The sequence below is a fragment of the Trichoderma asperellum genome, chromosome 6 (assembly GCF_020647865.1).
Source record: "Trichoderma asperellum chromosome 6, complete sequence".
NCBI lineage: Eukaryota > Fungi > Ascomycota > Sordariomycetes > Hypocreales > Hypocreaceae > Trichoderma > Trichoderma asperellum.
The window spans coordinates 1125020-1142529 of record NC_089420.1 but is presented as its reverse complement, the minus strand read 5'-3'; the positions used below and the strand labels follow the sequence as shown (position 1 = coordinate 1142529).

The following is a 17510-nucleotide window of genomic DNA, read 5'->3' as shown; positions in this document are numbered from 1 at the left end:
CATCTACCGTCCCTGTGAGACGCCATGTCTCTGAGCAATCCGACAGGCCGATATCTCAGCCAGTACATGGTTTGAGTGCTAAAGAAGTCTTGAAAGCTGCAGGCTGACTCGGCTAATTATCTCAGTGCAGATGAAGCTGCTAAGCGACGAAACGAGCTTGGGCCTCACGAGTCGAAGAGGCAAAAGGGCGTTCAGCCACTGAGTATATTTCTGGAACAGATATTTAATGCAATGACTCTAAAAAGACACATCTAACTAGGCCAATACCACTCGCTGCAAAACTATTCACATTCAGACGTTTGATGTGGTCCCTGGAGATATAATTGACTCGAGAACTGGTACCTCTATACCCGCGGAAATCGGGCTTATTCAAGCAGTGAATCTGGAAGCAGATAAAAAATGTTGCTGTGGCTTCTCGCCTTTGCAATTGTCTGTGCTATCACCGTGCTGGCGGCCGACAATTTTGACGCACATAAAGACGTCACCTTATATGCTGCCACAACCGCTGTCGGCAGAATTCCTGTTTCGCTGCTTCTATTCTTAGCAGTTAATATGACTGCTGGAACAAAAAAGATGTCAGAAAGACATAATTTATCTGGCTTGGAGTCTCTGAGGGAAGTAACGAGTGAGTATTCAGTGTCTTTCTTTTCTTGCTCATCTGTTGAACTTCTCTCTTCTACTTCAATCCATCTTGTTGCAGGTAAATTAATTTTATGTAGGCATTTGATTTGATATGACCTTGACAATTAATCAAAGTTGAATAACTGTCCGCAAAGCGTGGCTTCCTAAATATGACACTTACTCAGCCGAAACGACAACGCGAAGTCTACAATCCAACAGTTGGTCAGATATTATTCAGTCCTGTCCACCACCCAAGTATATAGGTATAGCAAAGAAATTGCCATTTAAAGGCATATTTTTCCACACGATGAAGTTTCTGGGAACACAATTCCTGCAAGATTACTTGAACATTGCGTCGCTGGCCAACTTGGCGACTGTCGAATAGAAGAAAGATGACTCGGCGCAGCATGACAGGTGGACAGCGCGTAGTTCCCCAGCCGAGATTGCTATTGCAGCATTTATACCTCGGTTTAATTAGAATAGGATTCAGTTATCACAGGGACAGAGAGCGAAATGGAGCCACATTGGAGAGTTTCCCTTCGACTCTGACGTGGAAAAAAATGTCGTGCCTTTACATGGATATAGCTACACAGTTACGCACATGTTTACGAAGGTGCATATCTAGCATCAGAGGATTATATATCCTTCATAGCCGACATCTTCGTAACAGGGAGTGTTGGAGCGTGTGATGGATATGTGCGATTGCTTTGCTTCAGCAGATGATATCAAGCCTCTAGACATTTCCATGGAAATCAGCATCTTGAATAACATGGAAGCTATAGCAAATGAAGGGCTTTGTATCCTTGCGCTATCTCACAAGCTAAGTCAGCGATTTGTCTCTGTATCAGACTTTACAGATGGAAACCCCCCTAGTTGTTAACGCTTCGATCGTGATCTAGTCTTCGACGGCCTCGTTGGAATCTATGGCCTTCCTCGCCCCGAATCCAATGACAACGTCCTTATACGCCAAGGCGCAGGCATCGTCGTACATATTCTTACAGGAGATCATCCGCATACAACTCGTGCCATTGCAACTGACGGCTGTGTCCTGCCTTTACTTTACCGGGTAAGTCAGCTTCGTCATACCTCTTCTTAACAGGTTAGCGTTCAAAGACAGCGTAAAATCTTTCGGGTATTCTTATTGATCCCCGTTGAGATCATATGGGTGCTTCTCGGCACGGGTGCTTTCACTGAAACTGGTCTCGGTTTCGAAACTGCTGTTCCAGACATTGTTAACCGCCCTCCACAGGATATAAGTTTCATTCTCATATAAGCTGAGTGGTATTAATGTATCTAAAACATTCCCACAGCTTCGATTCGGCATCTTTACTCCCGAATTCATGTTCGACGTAGCCGTCGACGGTATTCTCAACGCCAGCTGCGTCCTCGGTTCTTTCACCACCGTCACCTTCGGCTTTGGCGATGGAAACCTAGGTAGCAACTGCAACAACGCCTATTCGTCTGTCGGCCACGTCTTTCGTGCCCGCGTAACGGCTTATACGGCCCTAATATGTACATGGATCTTGCTGCTCTTCTCCTGAGAGCTGATCGACTTCCTCCGCTCTTTTTTCGACATGCACAAGGGAGTCAAGGCCTGGGCGGCACATCTATTGGGGAGCATGTTCCTCTGCTTTACCATTACGATTGTCTTCTTCGTGGTGTTCCCGAGGTTGTACAGTAGTATATCCCCCCCGGTTGGATATGGTGGTATTTATGCATGATGGGATTGACTGGGAGTGGGGAGTGGTGTTAGATGCTGTCCCCATGTTTGCAGTCGGGGCTAAAGCCTAGAATTGAACGCAGAAGATTTATTTCCGGAGAGAGGAGCGACGATCTGCTTCCGAGATTGAAGGAGCAGCTGCATGATTGATAAGTTTTGTGTCAGTTATGATATAGATGGGATATTATTAGTTGCTGCAACGTTGTATTATACCTAGATGTGCTTTTTGTTATATAATACGGCGTGGTTATTGCCAGATGCGAGTTGTCAACCACAGATGTATACACAGGTACTCCGTACATGGACCATGAAATCTTCTTATCACATATGACGAGCACCGTCACCCTGTGATTGCTTGGCACGTTCCATATCCAGAGGAGTGTATTGGCCAGGCCATGGGACGGCGCTGATTCCGTTCGGACGTCATTAAACCCACTATGTTGCAGCAGCTCTACATCCTATCTCAGCTCCGATCTGACGGCAGGGATTGGCTGCTTTTTGCCTTTGACACAAACTTGTAGTAGTGCTAGCAATAGTTTGCGTGAGATATACCATTGGATAAGAAAAATAAGCTCCAATCTTAGGTCACGGTTATGATCATCTAGCAGTATGTATCTGAATAAGGGCAGTGGATCCCGCAAAAAGCGCTTCTCATGAACAGCATCTTGACACCCTTTTGCAATATTGGGAGATGAGGCACGCGCAGATATCGCTGGGCACCCTTTCACCCTTTTCTACCAACTCCTCGCGCCGGGGAACAAGGCTTGTTGTAAGTGGCATAGTGCAGAAGGATTGGATTGCAGCAAGCAGCCACAGCACGCACATGTCGGCCGAGCAGTCGTCCAGTCCAATACACCCATAAGCTCAAAGCCAATAGCATGGAACCCGCATGATCCCAGCGGACAAGTACCGAGTGCTACCACCTTGAAAACACCGACGCAGGGTTGTAACGGAATGCTACTTTGGCGGCTGCGGCTTCACGAATCAAGTGCTTGAGACAGTCCTAAATGAATACGCGCAGCTAAACGACCAAAGCGTCGTCAGGCTGCGCGCAAATGATAAGAATCTCTCTGCCGCTGCGGCTGGCAGTGAAAAGGAACAGGCCCAGGCCCCCGTCGGATACCCGGCCGCCAAGCCATGCAGTGGGAGTCATGCACTCATGTCAACAAGCGTTGCTTTGTTTTCAGGGTTTCATCGTCACATGGCGGGTATCTAGCCGCAGAAGACTTCATGTGATGGTGCCATACAGAAAACAATGCCCTGCCTGCCCATTCGTCTGTGCTTTTTTGCTTCTACACGCACTATTAAAAGGGAAAAAAGGGTATACTACTACTAATAACAACTGTAGAGGGGTATCGGGGAATATCCTAGCACACACACACACACACACACACTCACACACGGATCTCATCATCGTGGGCTGCAAAGGATTCCAACCCCTCCTCCCCATCACCCTCCCCTATGAGTTTGAGAGCTGAGTTGGCGGTATACTAGTTTGCAGCGCATAATAGTATTGCATTCACCGCAAGTCAGCGATGTCCCGCCTCAACTCACGATCGGTCCGTTCTTGTGCATGCTGTATTGCCCGATCCTGAGTCATGGGCCTTGACATGGATGTGGCATATGCGTGTTGCTACTGCTAGCACTACTAGTGGGAATATCGAGCGGCATTGAGCATTTCACGGTATTTACAAAGTACGAGCGAGATATGGAGCATACTATAAGCTTTGAGTATCTTGTATGATAGTCTCCATGAGTCAGCATACATATATAGGGCACGAGGTTAAATGTCAATCAATATCCCTAGTGTCAAAGTCTGTGAATGCTGCCCTTCTTTGAAAAAAAGAAAAGAAAAGAACAAAAAAGGAAAAAAAGACCAGCCGGCTTTTTGGGCCGTCCGTTCATCAGCATAATAAAGCAAGTTTTATACCCTTTTAGGCAGCCTTTGCCGACCGTTTTCTACAGCCCTGGGTGACCTACAATGCCTTGTAAGTGATCCATGTACTTCCCCACTTAGCAGCAGACGGATGCTTCCTTAGACTCGTCTCAGCTACTAGCTAGATCTGTCAAGGGCACACGAATGCCAATTGCAACTAGCTTTACTCTCTGTTCAGCAGAGAGCTAGGCCAAACTTTCAGCGAAGACCCCCCTTTGCCCACGAGACCTGCCATGCGGAGTTTTGCTGGACTTTGTAGTACATAATTGTAGTGCTATATGTAGAAGGCGCTCTGGAGTGGCCAGTGCATCTTTGCGTATGATGAATGGCTAGCAGAGAGATTCCTTTTCGTTGCTTTTCTTTCCTTTTTTCCAATCCTTACGAAAACAGCCATGTCGGCAATTGCGAGCGGCATCTGATTGTCTCGGTCTGGCCGTACATCATTATTAGTCGAACGTAAGACTACGTATTATGAAAGCAACTTGGCAACAGTGATCTCCTTCAAGGACCAGGTGGAGTCCCATAATTTTGAGCGGAGTTCTGCTTGCAACTCATTGACGAAATGCAATCCATACCTTGACAGAACAGGTCAGGATGAGTGTGTACATTATACAAACGTTCAAAGGGAAGCAAAAAGAAAAAAGACGGCAAGGGGGGGTATACACAGAGAGCAAGGGGGGAGGGGTCATGATGATCATGGAGAACATAAGCTAGGGCTGTGTCTCTCCCACCTTGGCGGCGGGTCTATAATAGCCAATCCTTGAAAGAGGCCATGTCCTGGAAGAACGCGTGTCCCTGTCCATTCGGGTCCGGCCTCAGGGCTCCATGGTAAGGGCCCCCTTCTCCCCAATTGTGACCACTTGATTTCTCCCAATAGCTTGGTAGGTGATCGCCCGGGCATGGGTTTTTAGCGGAGAGCGCTGGGGCAAAAGTCTCCTTGTTGCGGCATGCTAGTCCCTTTTACCCGTGCCTAACAACTTGCAATAATATAGCACATCCTCTCTGCAGATATGAGGTAGGTATTAGGTAGGCCTATGCATTACCTACTACATACCTAGTATCTGCTTCGTACAGTACTATGAAATGGCTGCGCCCCTGCATGGCAAATCAACCAGCCAGCCGCTGGCAAACACGCCACTTTTGCTGCTGCTATACCCGGTCACGACACGACAGGAGCTGAGAGGTTAATAAGACGCCGGCCGGCGTTTTGCCTGGGGGAGGGGGGCAGACCTGAGGCTTTGAAGGCAGGGGACGTGAGAAGGGAACGGGGAAAGCGTGCCGAAGAACAAGGGGAAAGAAAAAGAAAAAGACGGGGCAGAAGCAACGCCAGGGCGTAACTTGACGTTGGGCGCGAGAATTTCTCTTTTTCGTTCGTCTTCTTTTACTTCTAGCCTTTTATGCTCGAAGGGTCTTGCTCCGTAATATGTGTCAGGTGTAGCATGGGATGGGAAAGAAGCCGTTTGGAGAAAGCCTGGGGCTTGGCAGCGGAGAATTGCAGGATTAGAATGAAAAAAGGTTTGTATGGGAGCAAGTTGCAAAAGCCAGGGGGTGGCGTGCTGTTTGCAATGAGGACCGAGCTGAGCTTGTCCGGGCCGTATTCATGCTCAAAGGATCTGGCCGGATTACTACCTACTACTGACCGAAAGTTGCAGGATTATGGGATTACTGGATGTGCAACGCTGTTTATGTTGCAGTCGATTTAATTCATGCCAGCATCTGCGATGCTTGCTATACCGAAGCGCGAGATTAGGAGTAACAATAGTTGTATCCAATGAATGTGATGGGTAAACCTGTACTCTGTATGTCGCGGCTTTAGCTCTGGCATTACATGAAGTTGATACATTTCTCCCCGGTCTTGTAATCCCAGCCCGGATGGAAACGAGGGGTAGGTAGTGTAGAGCGAAAGAGATAGGTAGTAAACTGATATTTGACACCTCGGTCGAAACAGCCTGAGGAAGATTTCATTATGAAAAGTCACGCCACAAAACAGCAATGGCAAATACGACGCTGCCCAAAAGAAGAAGAAGAAGAAAAAAAAGAGAGCCATGAGAGATGCAGATGCTATTAGGTACTTGTACTAGCACTGCGACTCTGGCAGTTGGCGGAGCTTAGTGGGATGGACGCATCCCAACGTCCAACGTCACACATTGACAAGGACATGCAGCGTCGACTCGCAGCGTCAACAAGGCTGCTCGCGGGGAGATAAGACAAGACTACCGGCTGCAACAGAAAACTGTATGTCTGATTGGGCAGCCGTTCTAGATCGACATCGTCGCTGTTCTTGTGCTCCATATCGAGTCTGTATATCCATCCACACTACCTACTAGTAGTACAGTAGTAGGTAACACCAGTAATAAGAATACGCATGCGCCATAGAATCATGGCACATGCCTAGAATTGGGGCGTCTCGAACCCGACGGATACGGTGCACAGACAGTTTCTTCTTGTTTCCTTGATGTCGATTTGCCGTTCCCAGCGATGCGGTTCAACCGCACCCCCTTCCAATATACTGCTAGTATAAAAATCGACGGCTTTAGACAGATTCGGGAACCTGCTCCGCGGGCCCATCCCATAGCGCAGCTCCAGGCACCGCCGGGACGGCGAAGCGACCCGTAGCCCACCATGAACTGCTGTCCTTTAGATTGTATGACAATCGGGGTGTTTTTTTTTTCTCTCCTTCTTGTGTCATTGATGCAAAGGGGGAAGAGGGGGGGTCTTTGCTTTAGCCGCAGGAAACTAACGTTACAGAGCAGTCATGACACTTGGAGGGCTATTCCTTTATCCCTGTTTCCGCCATGCGTCTGGAGTATGTATAGCAGCACAGGAGTATATATTCTGCTGGGAGGTGTGGCAGAGCCAGCAGTTTGACGGGTACATGTACATGTAGATATTTATGATTACTGTACTTGCGGGCAGAGCCAGGCTTTACCCTTTCTGCCGTGTGTGCCATTCTTTGATTACGTTTACAACAAAACAGGTAGGACAATTTAATAGCAACGCTTTATGCTTGAATCGTCAAAGTAGATCCGGCTTATATAATAGGATTTTCTTCATTCTCACCTTCATCGTCAAAGGTCCGTCAAAATGTACACGCGGGAGAAGGAACACAACATCATCGAAGGGCGCCGATAGTGGATATGCTTTACATGCTGCTCAAACAGCCATCACCGCTACTATTGCTTCTACTAGCCGTAGCAGAACCACTTCAAAGCTCAGAACCACGTCCGGCCTCGTCCGTGTCTCGGGGTTCAACATAAAGCACGGAGTCCGGGACCAGGCAAGCCTCAACTCCGGATCTCCAGCTCCAATTCGCCGACTATCCACAATTTGCGGCTCATCTTTTTAGGGCGAAGTCAATGCGTATACGGAGTAAATGGTGGTTAATTACGGAGCAGTCCCAAAGCGAATCATATCCCATCCCATGCAGCCGGCGGAATTACTGGTACCTTTGTACTACTTCTACCATTCCAAAGAAAGAGAACTAATAAATGTGGAATACCAAAAATGAAAAATATGGAGACGAGTGCCACGAGGATTCTCGCGCGGCCCGTCGAACGAACGAGCACCATCAGCGCCGGGGGGGCAAATCACCGCTCTCTTCTCCATCTTACTAATGTCCTTTGCCTCTTGGTAAGCTCTTAGCTTTGTTTTTCGCTTTGTTTTTGTTCTTTTCCTTTTTTTTCTCCCTCAGCGCACCCTCCTCTATTTTCTGCTTGGCCTATTCCTTCGGGAAAGGGGAGGGGTGTGCGTGAAATACTTCTTTTCGAATGGCCTGTGGAGCTTTAGATTTAGGGCTGCATGGGTGCAAGAATGCTGGGAAGGAGATGAGTCAATTAACAGATCTTCAGCTAGTATGATAACGGTGTGGGAGGGTTTTTAAAAAATACGACGAGGCAGAGGGCGAGGAATAAACGGCAAACGAGCGCCCGCACAAGAGACCAGGTGCTCGTTCTGTCAGATCTTTGTTTCTTTTTTTTTTTTCTTTTTTTCTTTTCTTTTCTTTTCTTTTTTTTTTTTTTTTTTTTTTTTTTTTTTCGCGACTCCCCTTGCCTAGTTAGTTTTCTCTCTCTTGCAGCTGTGGTTGATTACCCATTTTGAGAGCCGCAATGAAAATGGCGAGCTGTGATTCGACGCTTCGTATTTTATGCGATATTTGCGATAGCGATAGATCATCCGACGTTGGTAGTGCTATTTCCAACCGACGACGCCTGGGGATCCTGTGATGTGTATACACTGCTAATTAGCAACTCTTGGAAGCGATGCATGCATGGTCTCGTCGAGTCAGGCGCAATGGAATCCCCTTTCTAGCGATGCCATCAGGAGGGCGCCATGGAATGGGGGGCTGGCACGTCAGGGCTGAAGCTGAGGGGGGTGGTTGATATTTGACTCGCCCCGAGTTCCTGGGCTTCAGGTTGGTGTTCGGATTTTGTACATAGTATGGGCTGGTTTGCTGCGTACTGGCTCGCCCATCCGTGCCTTGAGCTTAAATCCTATTCCTCATCTTCAATTTAACTCTAATGATATGACTAGCTATTGCTTCTCTTGGCTTCTTCAGCCTCCGATCCCAGAGATCTTTCCCTCCTCAAAGGGGGGAAGCACGCTCCTCTCAAGGCGACTTCTGGGCAGCCTTGGCCACGGCATCCGAGTTCCGAGCAAACGGTTCAGCCGCAGCTCGGAAGTCTCGCTTGTTATCAATTGGTGGCGGCGGCGGCAGTATCATTCCCTTGAGTCTCCATCCGGCTCATGCTCCGTATCAAGCAAATGCAGTGCAGTGAATCGCTTGGCAGCGTCACTGCATGGGGCCTTTAATCAAGCAAGCATGCAAAGAGACTGGTTTGTTCGACGCCATTGCTGGGCTGTGCAACTGCTAGCAGCCATAGGCGAAATCAGACTTTGTCGTCGGATGGAGCCACCCTCTCTGCCTGAATCTGCGTCGACTAATAAGAGGGGTCTGACCATATCACCGTATTAAACGCTTGGCTATCTATGTAGCGCACACACGCTGTAATAGCGTGCCCCCCTCCCCGTTCCATAGCGCTACCAGCCTGACGGTACGCCAGCATGGGCTCATCTAAACCTAAAAGTGTCCCATCAAATCTCGCTGGCACCACGTGCGAGACAAGGCCCAGGAGAGACCATCTCCGCGCCCCGTGGCACTCAGACGCCATGGAGAGCAATCAAACGGTGCGCGCGAGTCAACGCCGCATCTTGGCTGGCGCAGCCCCGATTCGTGGTGTCAAATCACGACTTCTAGAAGTTCCGCACTTTCCGGATGCGCGGCCTGCCTGGTGCGACGGCGCTGCTTAGCGGCCAGTGTTTGCGGTGGTCCGCAGACGGCAGCGCTCGCTCGCACCAAAGTTGCTCGGACTGTGATGACGATGATGACGACGATGGCCGTGATGATTGCCTGTTGCTGCTGATAAGCGCCTCGTCGAAACTATCGGAGCCACTGCACTGCTGAGGCAGCGCGGATGGAAAGGTCAGACCGCTCCTGGGCGAGTTATCTATCACTCTATCACAACGGACAGAACCAGCACAAGTTGACCAAATCGTCGGCAATTGCAATCTGGGCGGCGCAATACGGTATAGCCGCCTCGTTTGGTTTTGGAGGGCGCGAGCCCAGGCACCAGAGATTATTAATTGCATGAATAAGTAGCCCGAATTTTACGTGCATACTTGCAGTGCTAGCAGAGCTAAGGATCGAAGCCCATCGAGACGCTCGCACATACTTGCCCGTTTCCTGAAGCGAGCCTTTCGCCAGAAGCGCAGATTCCACAAGCAGCTAAAAACACCAAGAAAAAGAAACAAGAGAAAAAAAGAAAGCACAAGATGCAGGAAAAAGATGGGGCTCCGGAAGCCACATCCTTAACCCCGGGTCTGCGTCCGGCACGAATATGTGCCGCTAACAGCTCCTCCTCCTGCTAGCATCGCGACTCCAACAGAGATCCGGCCCTGTTGATTCGTCCGATGTGGCCTGATTTTCTCTCATTTCTTTTCCTTTCTCTGCTGTCCCTCGCGCTGCAGCCAATCAGCCCGGAATGGTCCCCTTTCCCGGCACTATGCTAGCCACGCTGATTCGCGCTCTCGGCTTTTGCAGCCTCCCTGCAGAGCCGCGGCTGAATGACGGCTGGGCTGTCCTGGTCCCGCATCGATAGTTCTGCGCTGTCTCGCCTTTTTCTCGCTCTCTGCCACTGCCCGTCCAATCTCGTGCTGCATTTCGTTAGCCCAGACGGCGCACCTGGAGCAATCCCGAGACCTCTCTTTTGGCGCCAACGCATGCACTCTGTCGATCTAAGGCGTAGCCTATCCGTGTTGCACATCAAAACTGGAGTCTGTCTGGACTGGACACCCCCCCTTGCCCTTGCCTTTTTGCTGCCTCTCTGTGTTGTCTACCACACAAGCCAAGTACCTACTACTGTACTGTAAGAAGCGGGTGGTTGGTTTGGGCCGGCTGAGATTTTGAACTGGCACACCCAGCCACTACGAGGTGCTTGGAAGTGGTGTTCTTACAGAAGGGGGCTCTCGATATAACCAGGCTACCTAGTTGCTCATCTAACAAGTTGCTGCCCCTTCTATATCGAGCGGTTTCTGCCTGATACAGGTATGGGTGCTCCTACAGTGCATGTAATCGGCAACATACAGAGGCCAAACAGCCCCAAACGTCGTATCATGATCCATAGCGTTATTACCAACGCCCGCTGCTATTCCTCAGCTTTCTACTGCAATCAACAAAAACTAACCTGCTAACAAACAGCTCAGTCGGCCGTAGCAAGTCTCCATATTTAGCTCTTCCCCAACACCCTGGGCCTGGGCCTGGGCTCAAACGATTAGTTCCCTTCTCAAGGCGGCTTAGCCCATCTGTCAGCTCAAACGCCGCGCCTAGCAATGGAGCACGAACGAAGGTTACCCTCTGTACATACTTGCTTGTACTGTACATGCATACATCCGCCTATGTACTTCCAGTACTACTACTACTACCTACTTCCAGTTACGAACATAAGCTGATAGGCGCAGCACAGGGCAAGGGACGTCGGCAAATGCAAGTCCCAGCAAGCAAACATGCAAGCAACTATAAAACAAAGAGAGTCGGGAACCCTTTTTTCGCCCCTAGCCAAAAGAAAGGCGAGGGTAGGAAGGCAAAAAGGAAAAGAAAAAAAGAAAAAAAATAACTCTAAGTAGATTGTTGCCTTGCCAAGCCTTTCTCTCCCACACACTCTCTATCTCTCTCTCCCTCTCGGCGCGCGCCCGCGTTAGTTGGAGGATCTGCCGCTTCAACTTGCTTTAGGTTATAATATACGAGCAGGCATCCATTGGCCCTGCCGTACCAGTTATCGCAGTAACCTTGTGTGAACTGAAAATCGTATAGAGAATTGAGAAGTAGTAAAACCTACCAACTAACAAGATAACCAAGATGATGGAGTGCCACTAAGTTTTTTTTTCCTTTCCCCTTAGTAATGGCAATGTAAGATCGTGCTAAAAAGTATCGTGTTATCCTTTGGTGGCTTTCCCAGCAAGCAGCCGCGTAACTCGCTTCTTGGTAAGGGATCTCGATGACCTCTTTGCTTTTTTTTTTTGAGTATAGTGTGTCCCTCCCCCTCCAGCCTCCCCCCCTCCATCATCGAAAACACTCACACACTCACAATCACACACAAAGATAACAAGGCGTTTACAGCAGACACATAAAAAAAAAAAAAAGAGTGGTCTAGAGTCGCGAGATCATCATCTTTCCGCAGCAGGGGTCCTGTAGGATCATCCTCCTTCACACACCCCATGCAAATCTCTCTCTCTCTCCTTCTCTCTCTTTTTGCCCCTTCTCCAGCCCGCGCGGATATTTCCTCGTTCGGAAAGGTCGGGAATCGGTTCCCCTACCGCACATACATAATACATGCGCCATAGGCCGACATTGCCGGTAAATTTGCTGCGTTTCGCCTTTTAAACCCATGTCTGCATCTCGAAGGATTCCCCGCTTGGCTGGGAGAGGGTCCCTTGCTGTTTCTTCTTTGTGTTAATTCGTTCTCCGCATCATCTGTTTGTTCAATCCTAGCTGATGTGCCGCCGTCCACACTGCATCGTCGTGATTCATATCTCTCACCAATAGTCGTAACTAAGCGTTTTTGGATCACGAAGGGAATACCTATTACGACTAGCAGTACGTACTTTGTGCTAGCAAGCAGCCCTTTTTTTTTTACCATAAGCCATTACAAATGATGACTCAATAAAATAGAAGGAATTAAGCTTTTAGCTTTGTGTGTTTTGAACGGATGGGCGATATATGAGGACTTTCTAAACAATTTACTTCGTACGGGATTTAACACTAAACCACCGTAAACGGCCCCGTCGTATTCTATTACGCGGCGCTCGTAAAAGAGAGAGAGAGACAGAGACTATTGCTCTTTTCTCTCGGCTCTCGGCCCTCGGCTCTCATTTCCTTCATCCATACTCCATAGTTGCTCTACTGTTACAAGCAATACTGTACTAGTATGGGGTACGGAGTAGTAATATATGACACGTAAAAGTATAACATGGGCATGCGGACAAAGGTTTACTCTCAACCGCCTACAGCAGTATTCTCAACTGTCCTCCAATCTCACTACTCTGCCCTCACAACTAGGCAGTATGTACAACTACTAGTAGGTATACAGGAATGCGCTGCTCTCGCTGCATTCCCCTCATCGAAACCAACCCCACTAAAAACCCCCCTCAATGCTGCATTGCCGAGCGTCTCAGTAGGACCAAAGTCTCGCAACCCATACTATTCCATACTTGTAGATATATTTCACAACAGCCGCAAGAGTTACAGTAGCCGTAGCAGCAGTGGCAGTGGGTATGTGGAATCCGAATTGTTTCCCCCGTCTTCGGTTGCCCGCGTTTCAAGTGCCGTCGCACGGTCCCATGGATCACCGCCCATCTTCTCCCGCTATTATACCCATCATTCCCTTCTTCGTTAGAGCAAAAAAAAAAAAAAAGAAGTGTTTGGAAACTTTACTATAGCAAAAGGGTGAAAAGGGATCGACATGGGAAGAACAATATTTCGGTGGTACAGACTCGAGGGAGCTCGCGTAAGAAGCCGATGCATGTACGACGCTTGCCGCAACTGACTTGGGTGGTACATACAAACTCCGTGTGTGCTAGGTCGCCGTATCCCCAAAAAGGAGGCTGATCGGCGTGGAGTGGGGAACCATCGGGCATAACTAATTATAACTAACGCTGCTGTGAGAGAGCAAGAGGGAGCCATTGCGCTCCAGATACCGTTTTGCTGTGTTCAGTGGCGGAGAAAATGTGAGACATGCCGCCGGGAGATGGCACCAGGAACAAGGAACAATCAACTTTTTATGTCAATCAACGAGTCAGTCACTTTCGGTAGAAGGGAGAGAGAAAGACGTGGGAAAAGAAAAGAGAGGCTTCATAAAAAAAACGTAGTAAAAATATAATCTCCAGCGAGATTTGATTGTGTTTCTATATACATAAAATTCTTCCATTTCTTCAGATTTCCGCCTCTGTTTCCTTAGCTCTTGGCTAGATAAAGAAAGAGTAACGCCGTACTAATGCACTGCTCTGTATGTTTCTCAGAGCCTTTCCATTTTCCCAAGACAAAAAAAAATACAGACTGATCCCATATGGCCATATTCGTTGTGCCTACTAGGGAGATACCAAACCCGTTTCATGACGCGTCCGAATGTGACAAGTAGGATAACTGTTTCCCGACGCCATGCAGACCCAAGCGCATATAAACAAAAGAAAAGAAAAAAAAGTCCAAAAAAGACCAAGCCATCCCAAGACTGCAAGCCCAGCCTCCGCCCGCCAGTGTGATATGGTAATCTCGTGTATCTCCTGATTCCCCAGTTCCACATTTAATGTGGATGCTTTCTCTGAATTCGCCTTGTGTGAAAAATAATAAAGAAAAAAGAACAGTCCGTCATGTTCTCATTACGTTTTTCTTTCTCAGATTTTGATTCGAACGCTCAAGAGAGCATAATGGGCCCTTTGCCTACGTCAAAGCCGTGGCAGCCTCTCTCGTGTCGCTTCATGTTACTCCGAACGCTGAAAGCTTTGCCACATCCAGCGTGGGGACACTTGAATGGCTTCTCGCCAGTGTGTGAATGGCTGTGGATACGCAAACTGCTGGGCCGGCTGAAGGCTTTGTTACAAGTTTGGCAGATATATCGGTCTTGTGAGGGTGGAAATGGAATGCCGTTTGATGGGTTGAGATAGTGGTGGTGTTGCCACACGTAGCCGCCAGAGGGGGTTACACTGAGAGGGCTAGGTGGCGGTGGGAACGACAGGGGTAGTGGACGCTGATACTGGAGACCAGAAGTCGGGGGAGGTGGCGGCGGTAGGTTCTGCGCAGGATAGTAGTTACTGGCAGGAGAATGGGCAGATGCCATCGCCGGCGGCAAAGGAGGCTGTGCGGCGGATGTTGAGATAGCAGGCAGAGAGGCCATTCGATAACGATGTGCGTCATGGGCCTCTGCAGGGGGCGTGGTCTCGTAGTAGGTGCTGGATGGAGCGTAGGAGACGCTGTTTGATGGAGACCGCCGAGCGTCAAATGAAGCGTCTGTGGACATGGGCGGTGTGGGTGGCAGCGCTCTATGTCGAGAGGCTGGCCTGCTCTCGGCCTTGGCATAGGGTCGAGGAGAGCTGGAGAATGAACTTTCGCTCGCCATAGAGCCAGCATCGGCGAGGCCCAAGAGGTTAGAGATGGAGGGCAGTGAACACTTCGGCTCATCCATGGGGGGCGAGGGGGGTGACTGATAGTATCCAGAGTGTTGTGTGCCGTAGTGAGAAGGAGATATCATAGAAGTAACCAGGGCCATTATGTATGTGTGTAGTTGAAGAACTGAATAATCAGGATCTGTGCAGCCTCGAGGCTCTGTTGTGTAGCACACGAGTGTTTAGAATGTTGAGCGGATTGAGAATGGTTCGTAATGTCCCCCGAATCGAGAGTCGTCAACCACTTCGACTGTAGAGTAGATGAAGTTGGAGGTGGTCTAGGAGTTATTTGCGAGTAAACAAGTGTGAAAAGGAGCCCGTCGTAAAGATCTTCAACTCAAAAGAGAAGAGAAACTCAGCTTTGGAACCAAGATGGGGGCTAGAGATGCTATATAAGTAACTTGAGCCACCGAGAGAGACTCGAGCGTTTGGGTGTGGAGCGGCATATCAGATCTGTCTTCCGTCGACATTAAGTATCCCACACGACAGGCTAGGAAGTGCCCCCGGCGCCTTTGAACCCATCGCAGATATTGGGAGTGGGCCAGCCACCCTCCCCTGTTTAGAAGCTATCATCCCAAAGAAAAGTCTGGGACCAAAAAACCAATAACTTGTAAGCCCGGCCGTCTAACAGGAGGAGCGCCTGAATAATGGGAAGCGGTGCAAACGGGCGTACTACAAAGGGTGTGTGTGGAGAGCATTGAGGCTTTCGGAGACTGCTGCGGGAATGTTCCAGGTCAAGGGGAAAAGGGGGGAGTGAGGATAGCGAGCAAGGATGCGGTTGGCGCCACAACACGAGGGTGTCCGAGGTGGGGGCCTGGTTGGTCATTCTCCCTGACCGGGACCGCGGATAGAGATCGTAGGCGTGGGTGGTATTGCATGCTAGCACAGCAGCGGTGGCTTGGACGGAGCTCCAGGGATTGTCATCAGGGATCATTGTGTGGTCAAACGTCGTGGACTGGGTGGATCGAAATGCACAGAGTATGTAAATGTGAGCAGCCAGCGCTGGCCATATCATCCCTGACCCATACCCGAGCGCCATTCAACCTCGTTTGGCAATTCCTTCGTTTTCAGCTTCTGGATGACGAAACATCTCATGCTAAAATCAGCGCCCGCTGCCTGTCGGACGAAGAGTTTGATTCATGTCAATTAAGTAGCTTCCGGGCTTCCACCATGCCTCGGCAGCCATGGTCAGGTTGGACATGGCATGCCAGGTTGGATGGTATTGCATATATATCAGGCGTTGTCCACGATCCAGTCGTCAGTTTCACGGATTACCGTTCAAGCAAGCCGCAATAGCTGCGATACTATTTGTTGGCGTCTACAAGAAACTCGGGGGCGCTCTGAGAAACCGCCCCGCGTCGGATATTTCCCCCTTGGAGCGACCTAACACAGCTTGAGACGATCTACGACTCGCGGCACCGCGGATCACTATCCTCTGTCTACGGGATTGCCAAGTTGATCTCCTGCATTTCTTTATTACATCCTCAGTATGATGACAATGATGGTTAAAAGGTGACACGCCTAGGATCGAGAGACCTGACTAGTAACGGCGCTTCGTTCATCTAATATAATCAAAGTCGTCATCGAGGCGTCACCACAGCCAACGAAATCTCGATCCAATGCGCTGACGCTTTTTAACAAAAAGCGAAGCAAGGAAAACGAAAGAGAGAGAGAGAGAGAGAAAGCAGCCAAAGCTAGGGGCAATCAGCATTCCAGTGGATCCGCGGCTTCATCGTTGTTATAACGTGAATGCTTGGTGTAGTACCACGGTTGCCACGCCTTTTCATCGACTCGTGCACTCGAGACAGCCTCAAGATGCGAGGAGATTTTCCCATCCCATCGGTGAAGCAATCTGCGGTGGCGGTCCGAGAATGACATCGGCAAACTTTCTTATGGAACTCCTGCACGCGCCGGCTTTATCTAGAGCACAGCAGTAACAGCTAGCTTCGTTCTAGGCTCTTCCCAATCATTGCCTGCGCTAACATACTGTACAGCCCGTGCTAATATGGTGGTTTTCAAGCGACCAGCGCCGGGCGGGCATCACCTCGTGGCGTGGCGTCCAGCACTGCTGCTAAGTGCGCCTCGCTCTCATGGTACAGGCTAATTAATGATCGTCGTGCTAGCAGAAGCCCTGTGAGCAGCCAGTAGATTTTTATCGAGTTGCGTGATTCTCCAGCTAGGCCTGTTAGATGCAGGCGCCACTGGCTAAGACCCTTGTTCTGGCCAGAGGCGTGTCATGATCTACCCAGTATCAAGGAGGGCTAATGGGGCAGGGGGGTTAATTTGCCTTTCTGTTCCGCAGTGGAGTAGCATTCGCATATGCTTGAGTTTCTCTCGGCCGTATCCTTCCCCGACTCGAGCCTCTGGCTGTCCGATGCGTCTTGAAACGATTCGTGCTACGCAGTCTGTCGTCATGACTACGTGCTGCCTGCCTATAGCTCTGTTGTGCTTCACAGATATTGTCGACCCTAAAAGGACTGTAGAAGAAGATAAAAGGACGCCATCTTCAGCCCAAGCGTAGTG

The 17510-nt window shown here is 49.4% G+C and overlaps 4 protein-coding genes across 4 annotated transcripts; 3 read left to right on the top strand and 1 right to left on the bottom strand.

Moving 5' to 3' along the window:
- Positions 1–1309: 1309 nt before the first annotated feature.
- On the top strand, positions 1310–2162 carry TrAFT101_009843 (uncharacterized protein; the record flags this gene model as incomplete). The annotated part of the gene is made up of 4 exons (XM_066128776.1): positions 1310–1445; positions 1521–1687; positions 1739–1852; positions 1932–2162. The coding sequence occupies 4 exons, from the start codon at positions 1310–1312 to the stop codon at positions 2160–2162; spliced, it is 648 nt and encodes a 215-aa protein (XP_065984899.1).
- A 5619-nt stretch (positions 2163–7781) lies between these two features.
- TrAFT101_009842 (uncharacterized protein) lies at positions 7782–9005 on the top strand (the record flags this gene model as incomplete). Its single annotated transcript, XM_066128775.1, has 2 exons — positions 7782–7907; positions 8808–9005. The coding sequence occupies 2 exons, from the start codon at positions 7782–7784 to the stop codon at positions 9003–9005; spliced, it is 324 nt and encodes a 107-aa protein (XP_065984898.1).
- A 333-nt stretch (positions 9006–9338) lies between these two features.
- On the top strand, positions 9339–9738 carry TrAFT101_009841 (uncharacterized protein; the record flags this gene model as incomplete). The annotated part of the gene is made up of 2 exons (XM_066128774.1): positions 9339–9461; positions 9532–9738. The coding sequence occupies 2 exons, from the start codon at positions 9339–9341 to the stop codon at positions 9736–9738; spliced, it is 330 nt and encodes a 109-aa protein (XP_065984897.1).
- A 3958-nt stretch (positions 9739–13696) lies between these two features.
- TrAFT101_009840 (uncharacterized protein) lies at positions 13697–15525 on the bottom strand. The gene has a single exon (XM_024906671.2). The coding sequence runs from the start codon at positions 15089–15091 to the stop codon at positions 14240–14242; it is 852 nt and encodes a 283-aa protein (XP_024761229.1). The 5' UTR covers positions 15092–15525; the 3' UTR covers positions 13697–14239.
- Positions 15526–17510: the final 1985 nt, after the last annotated feature.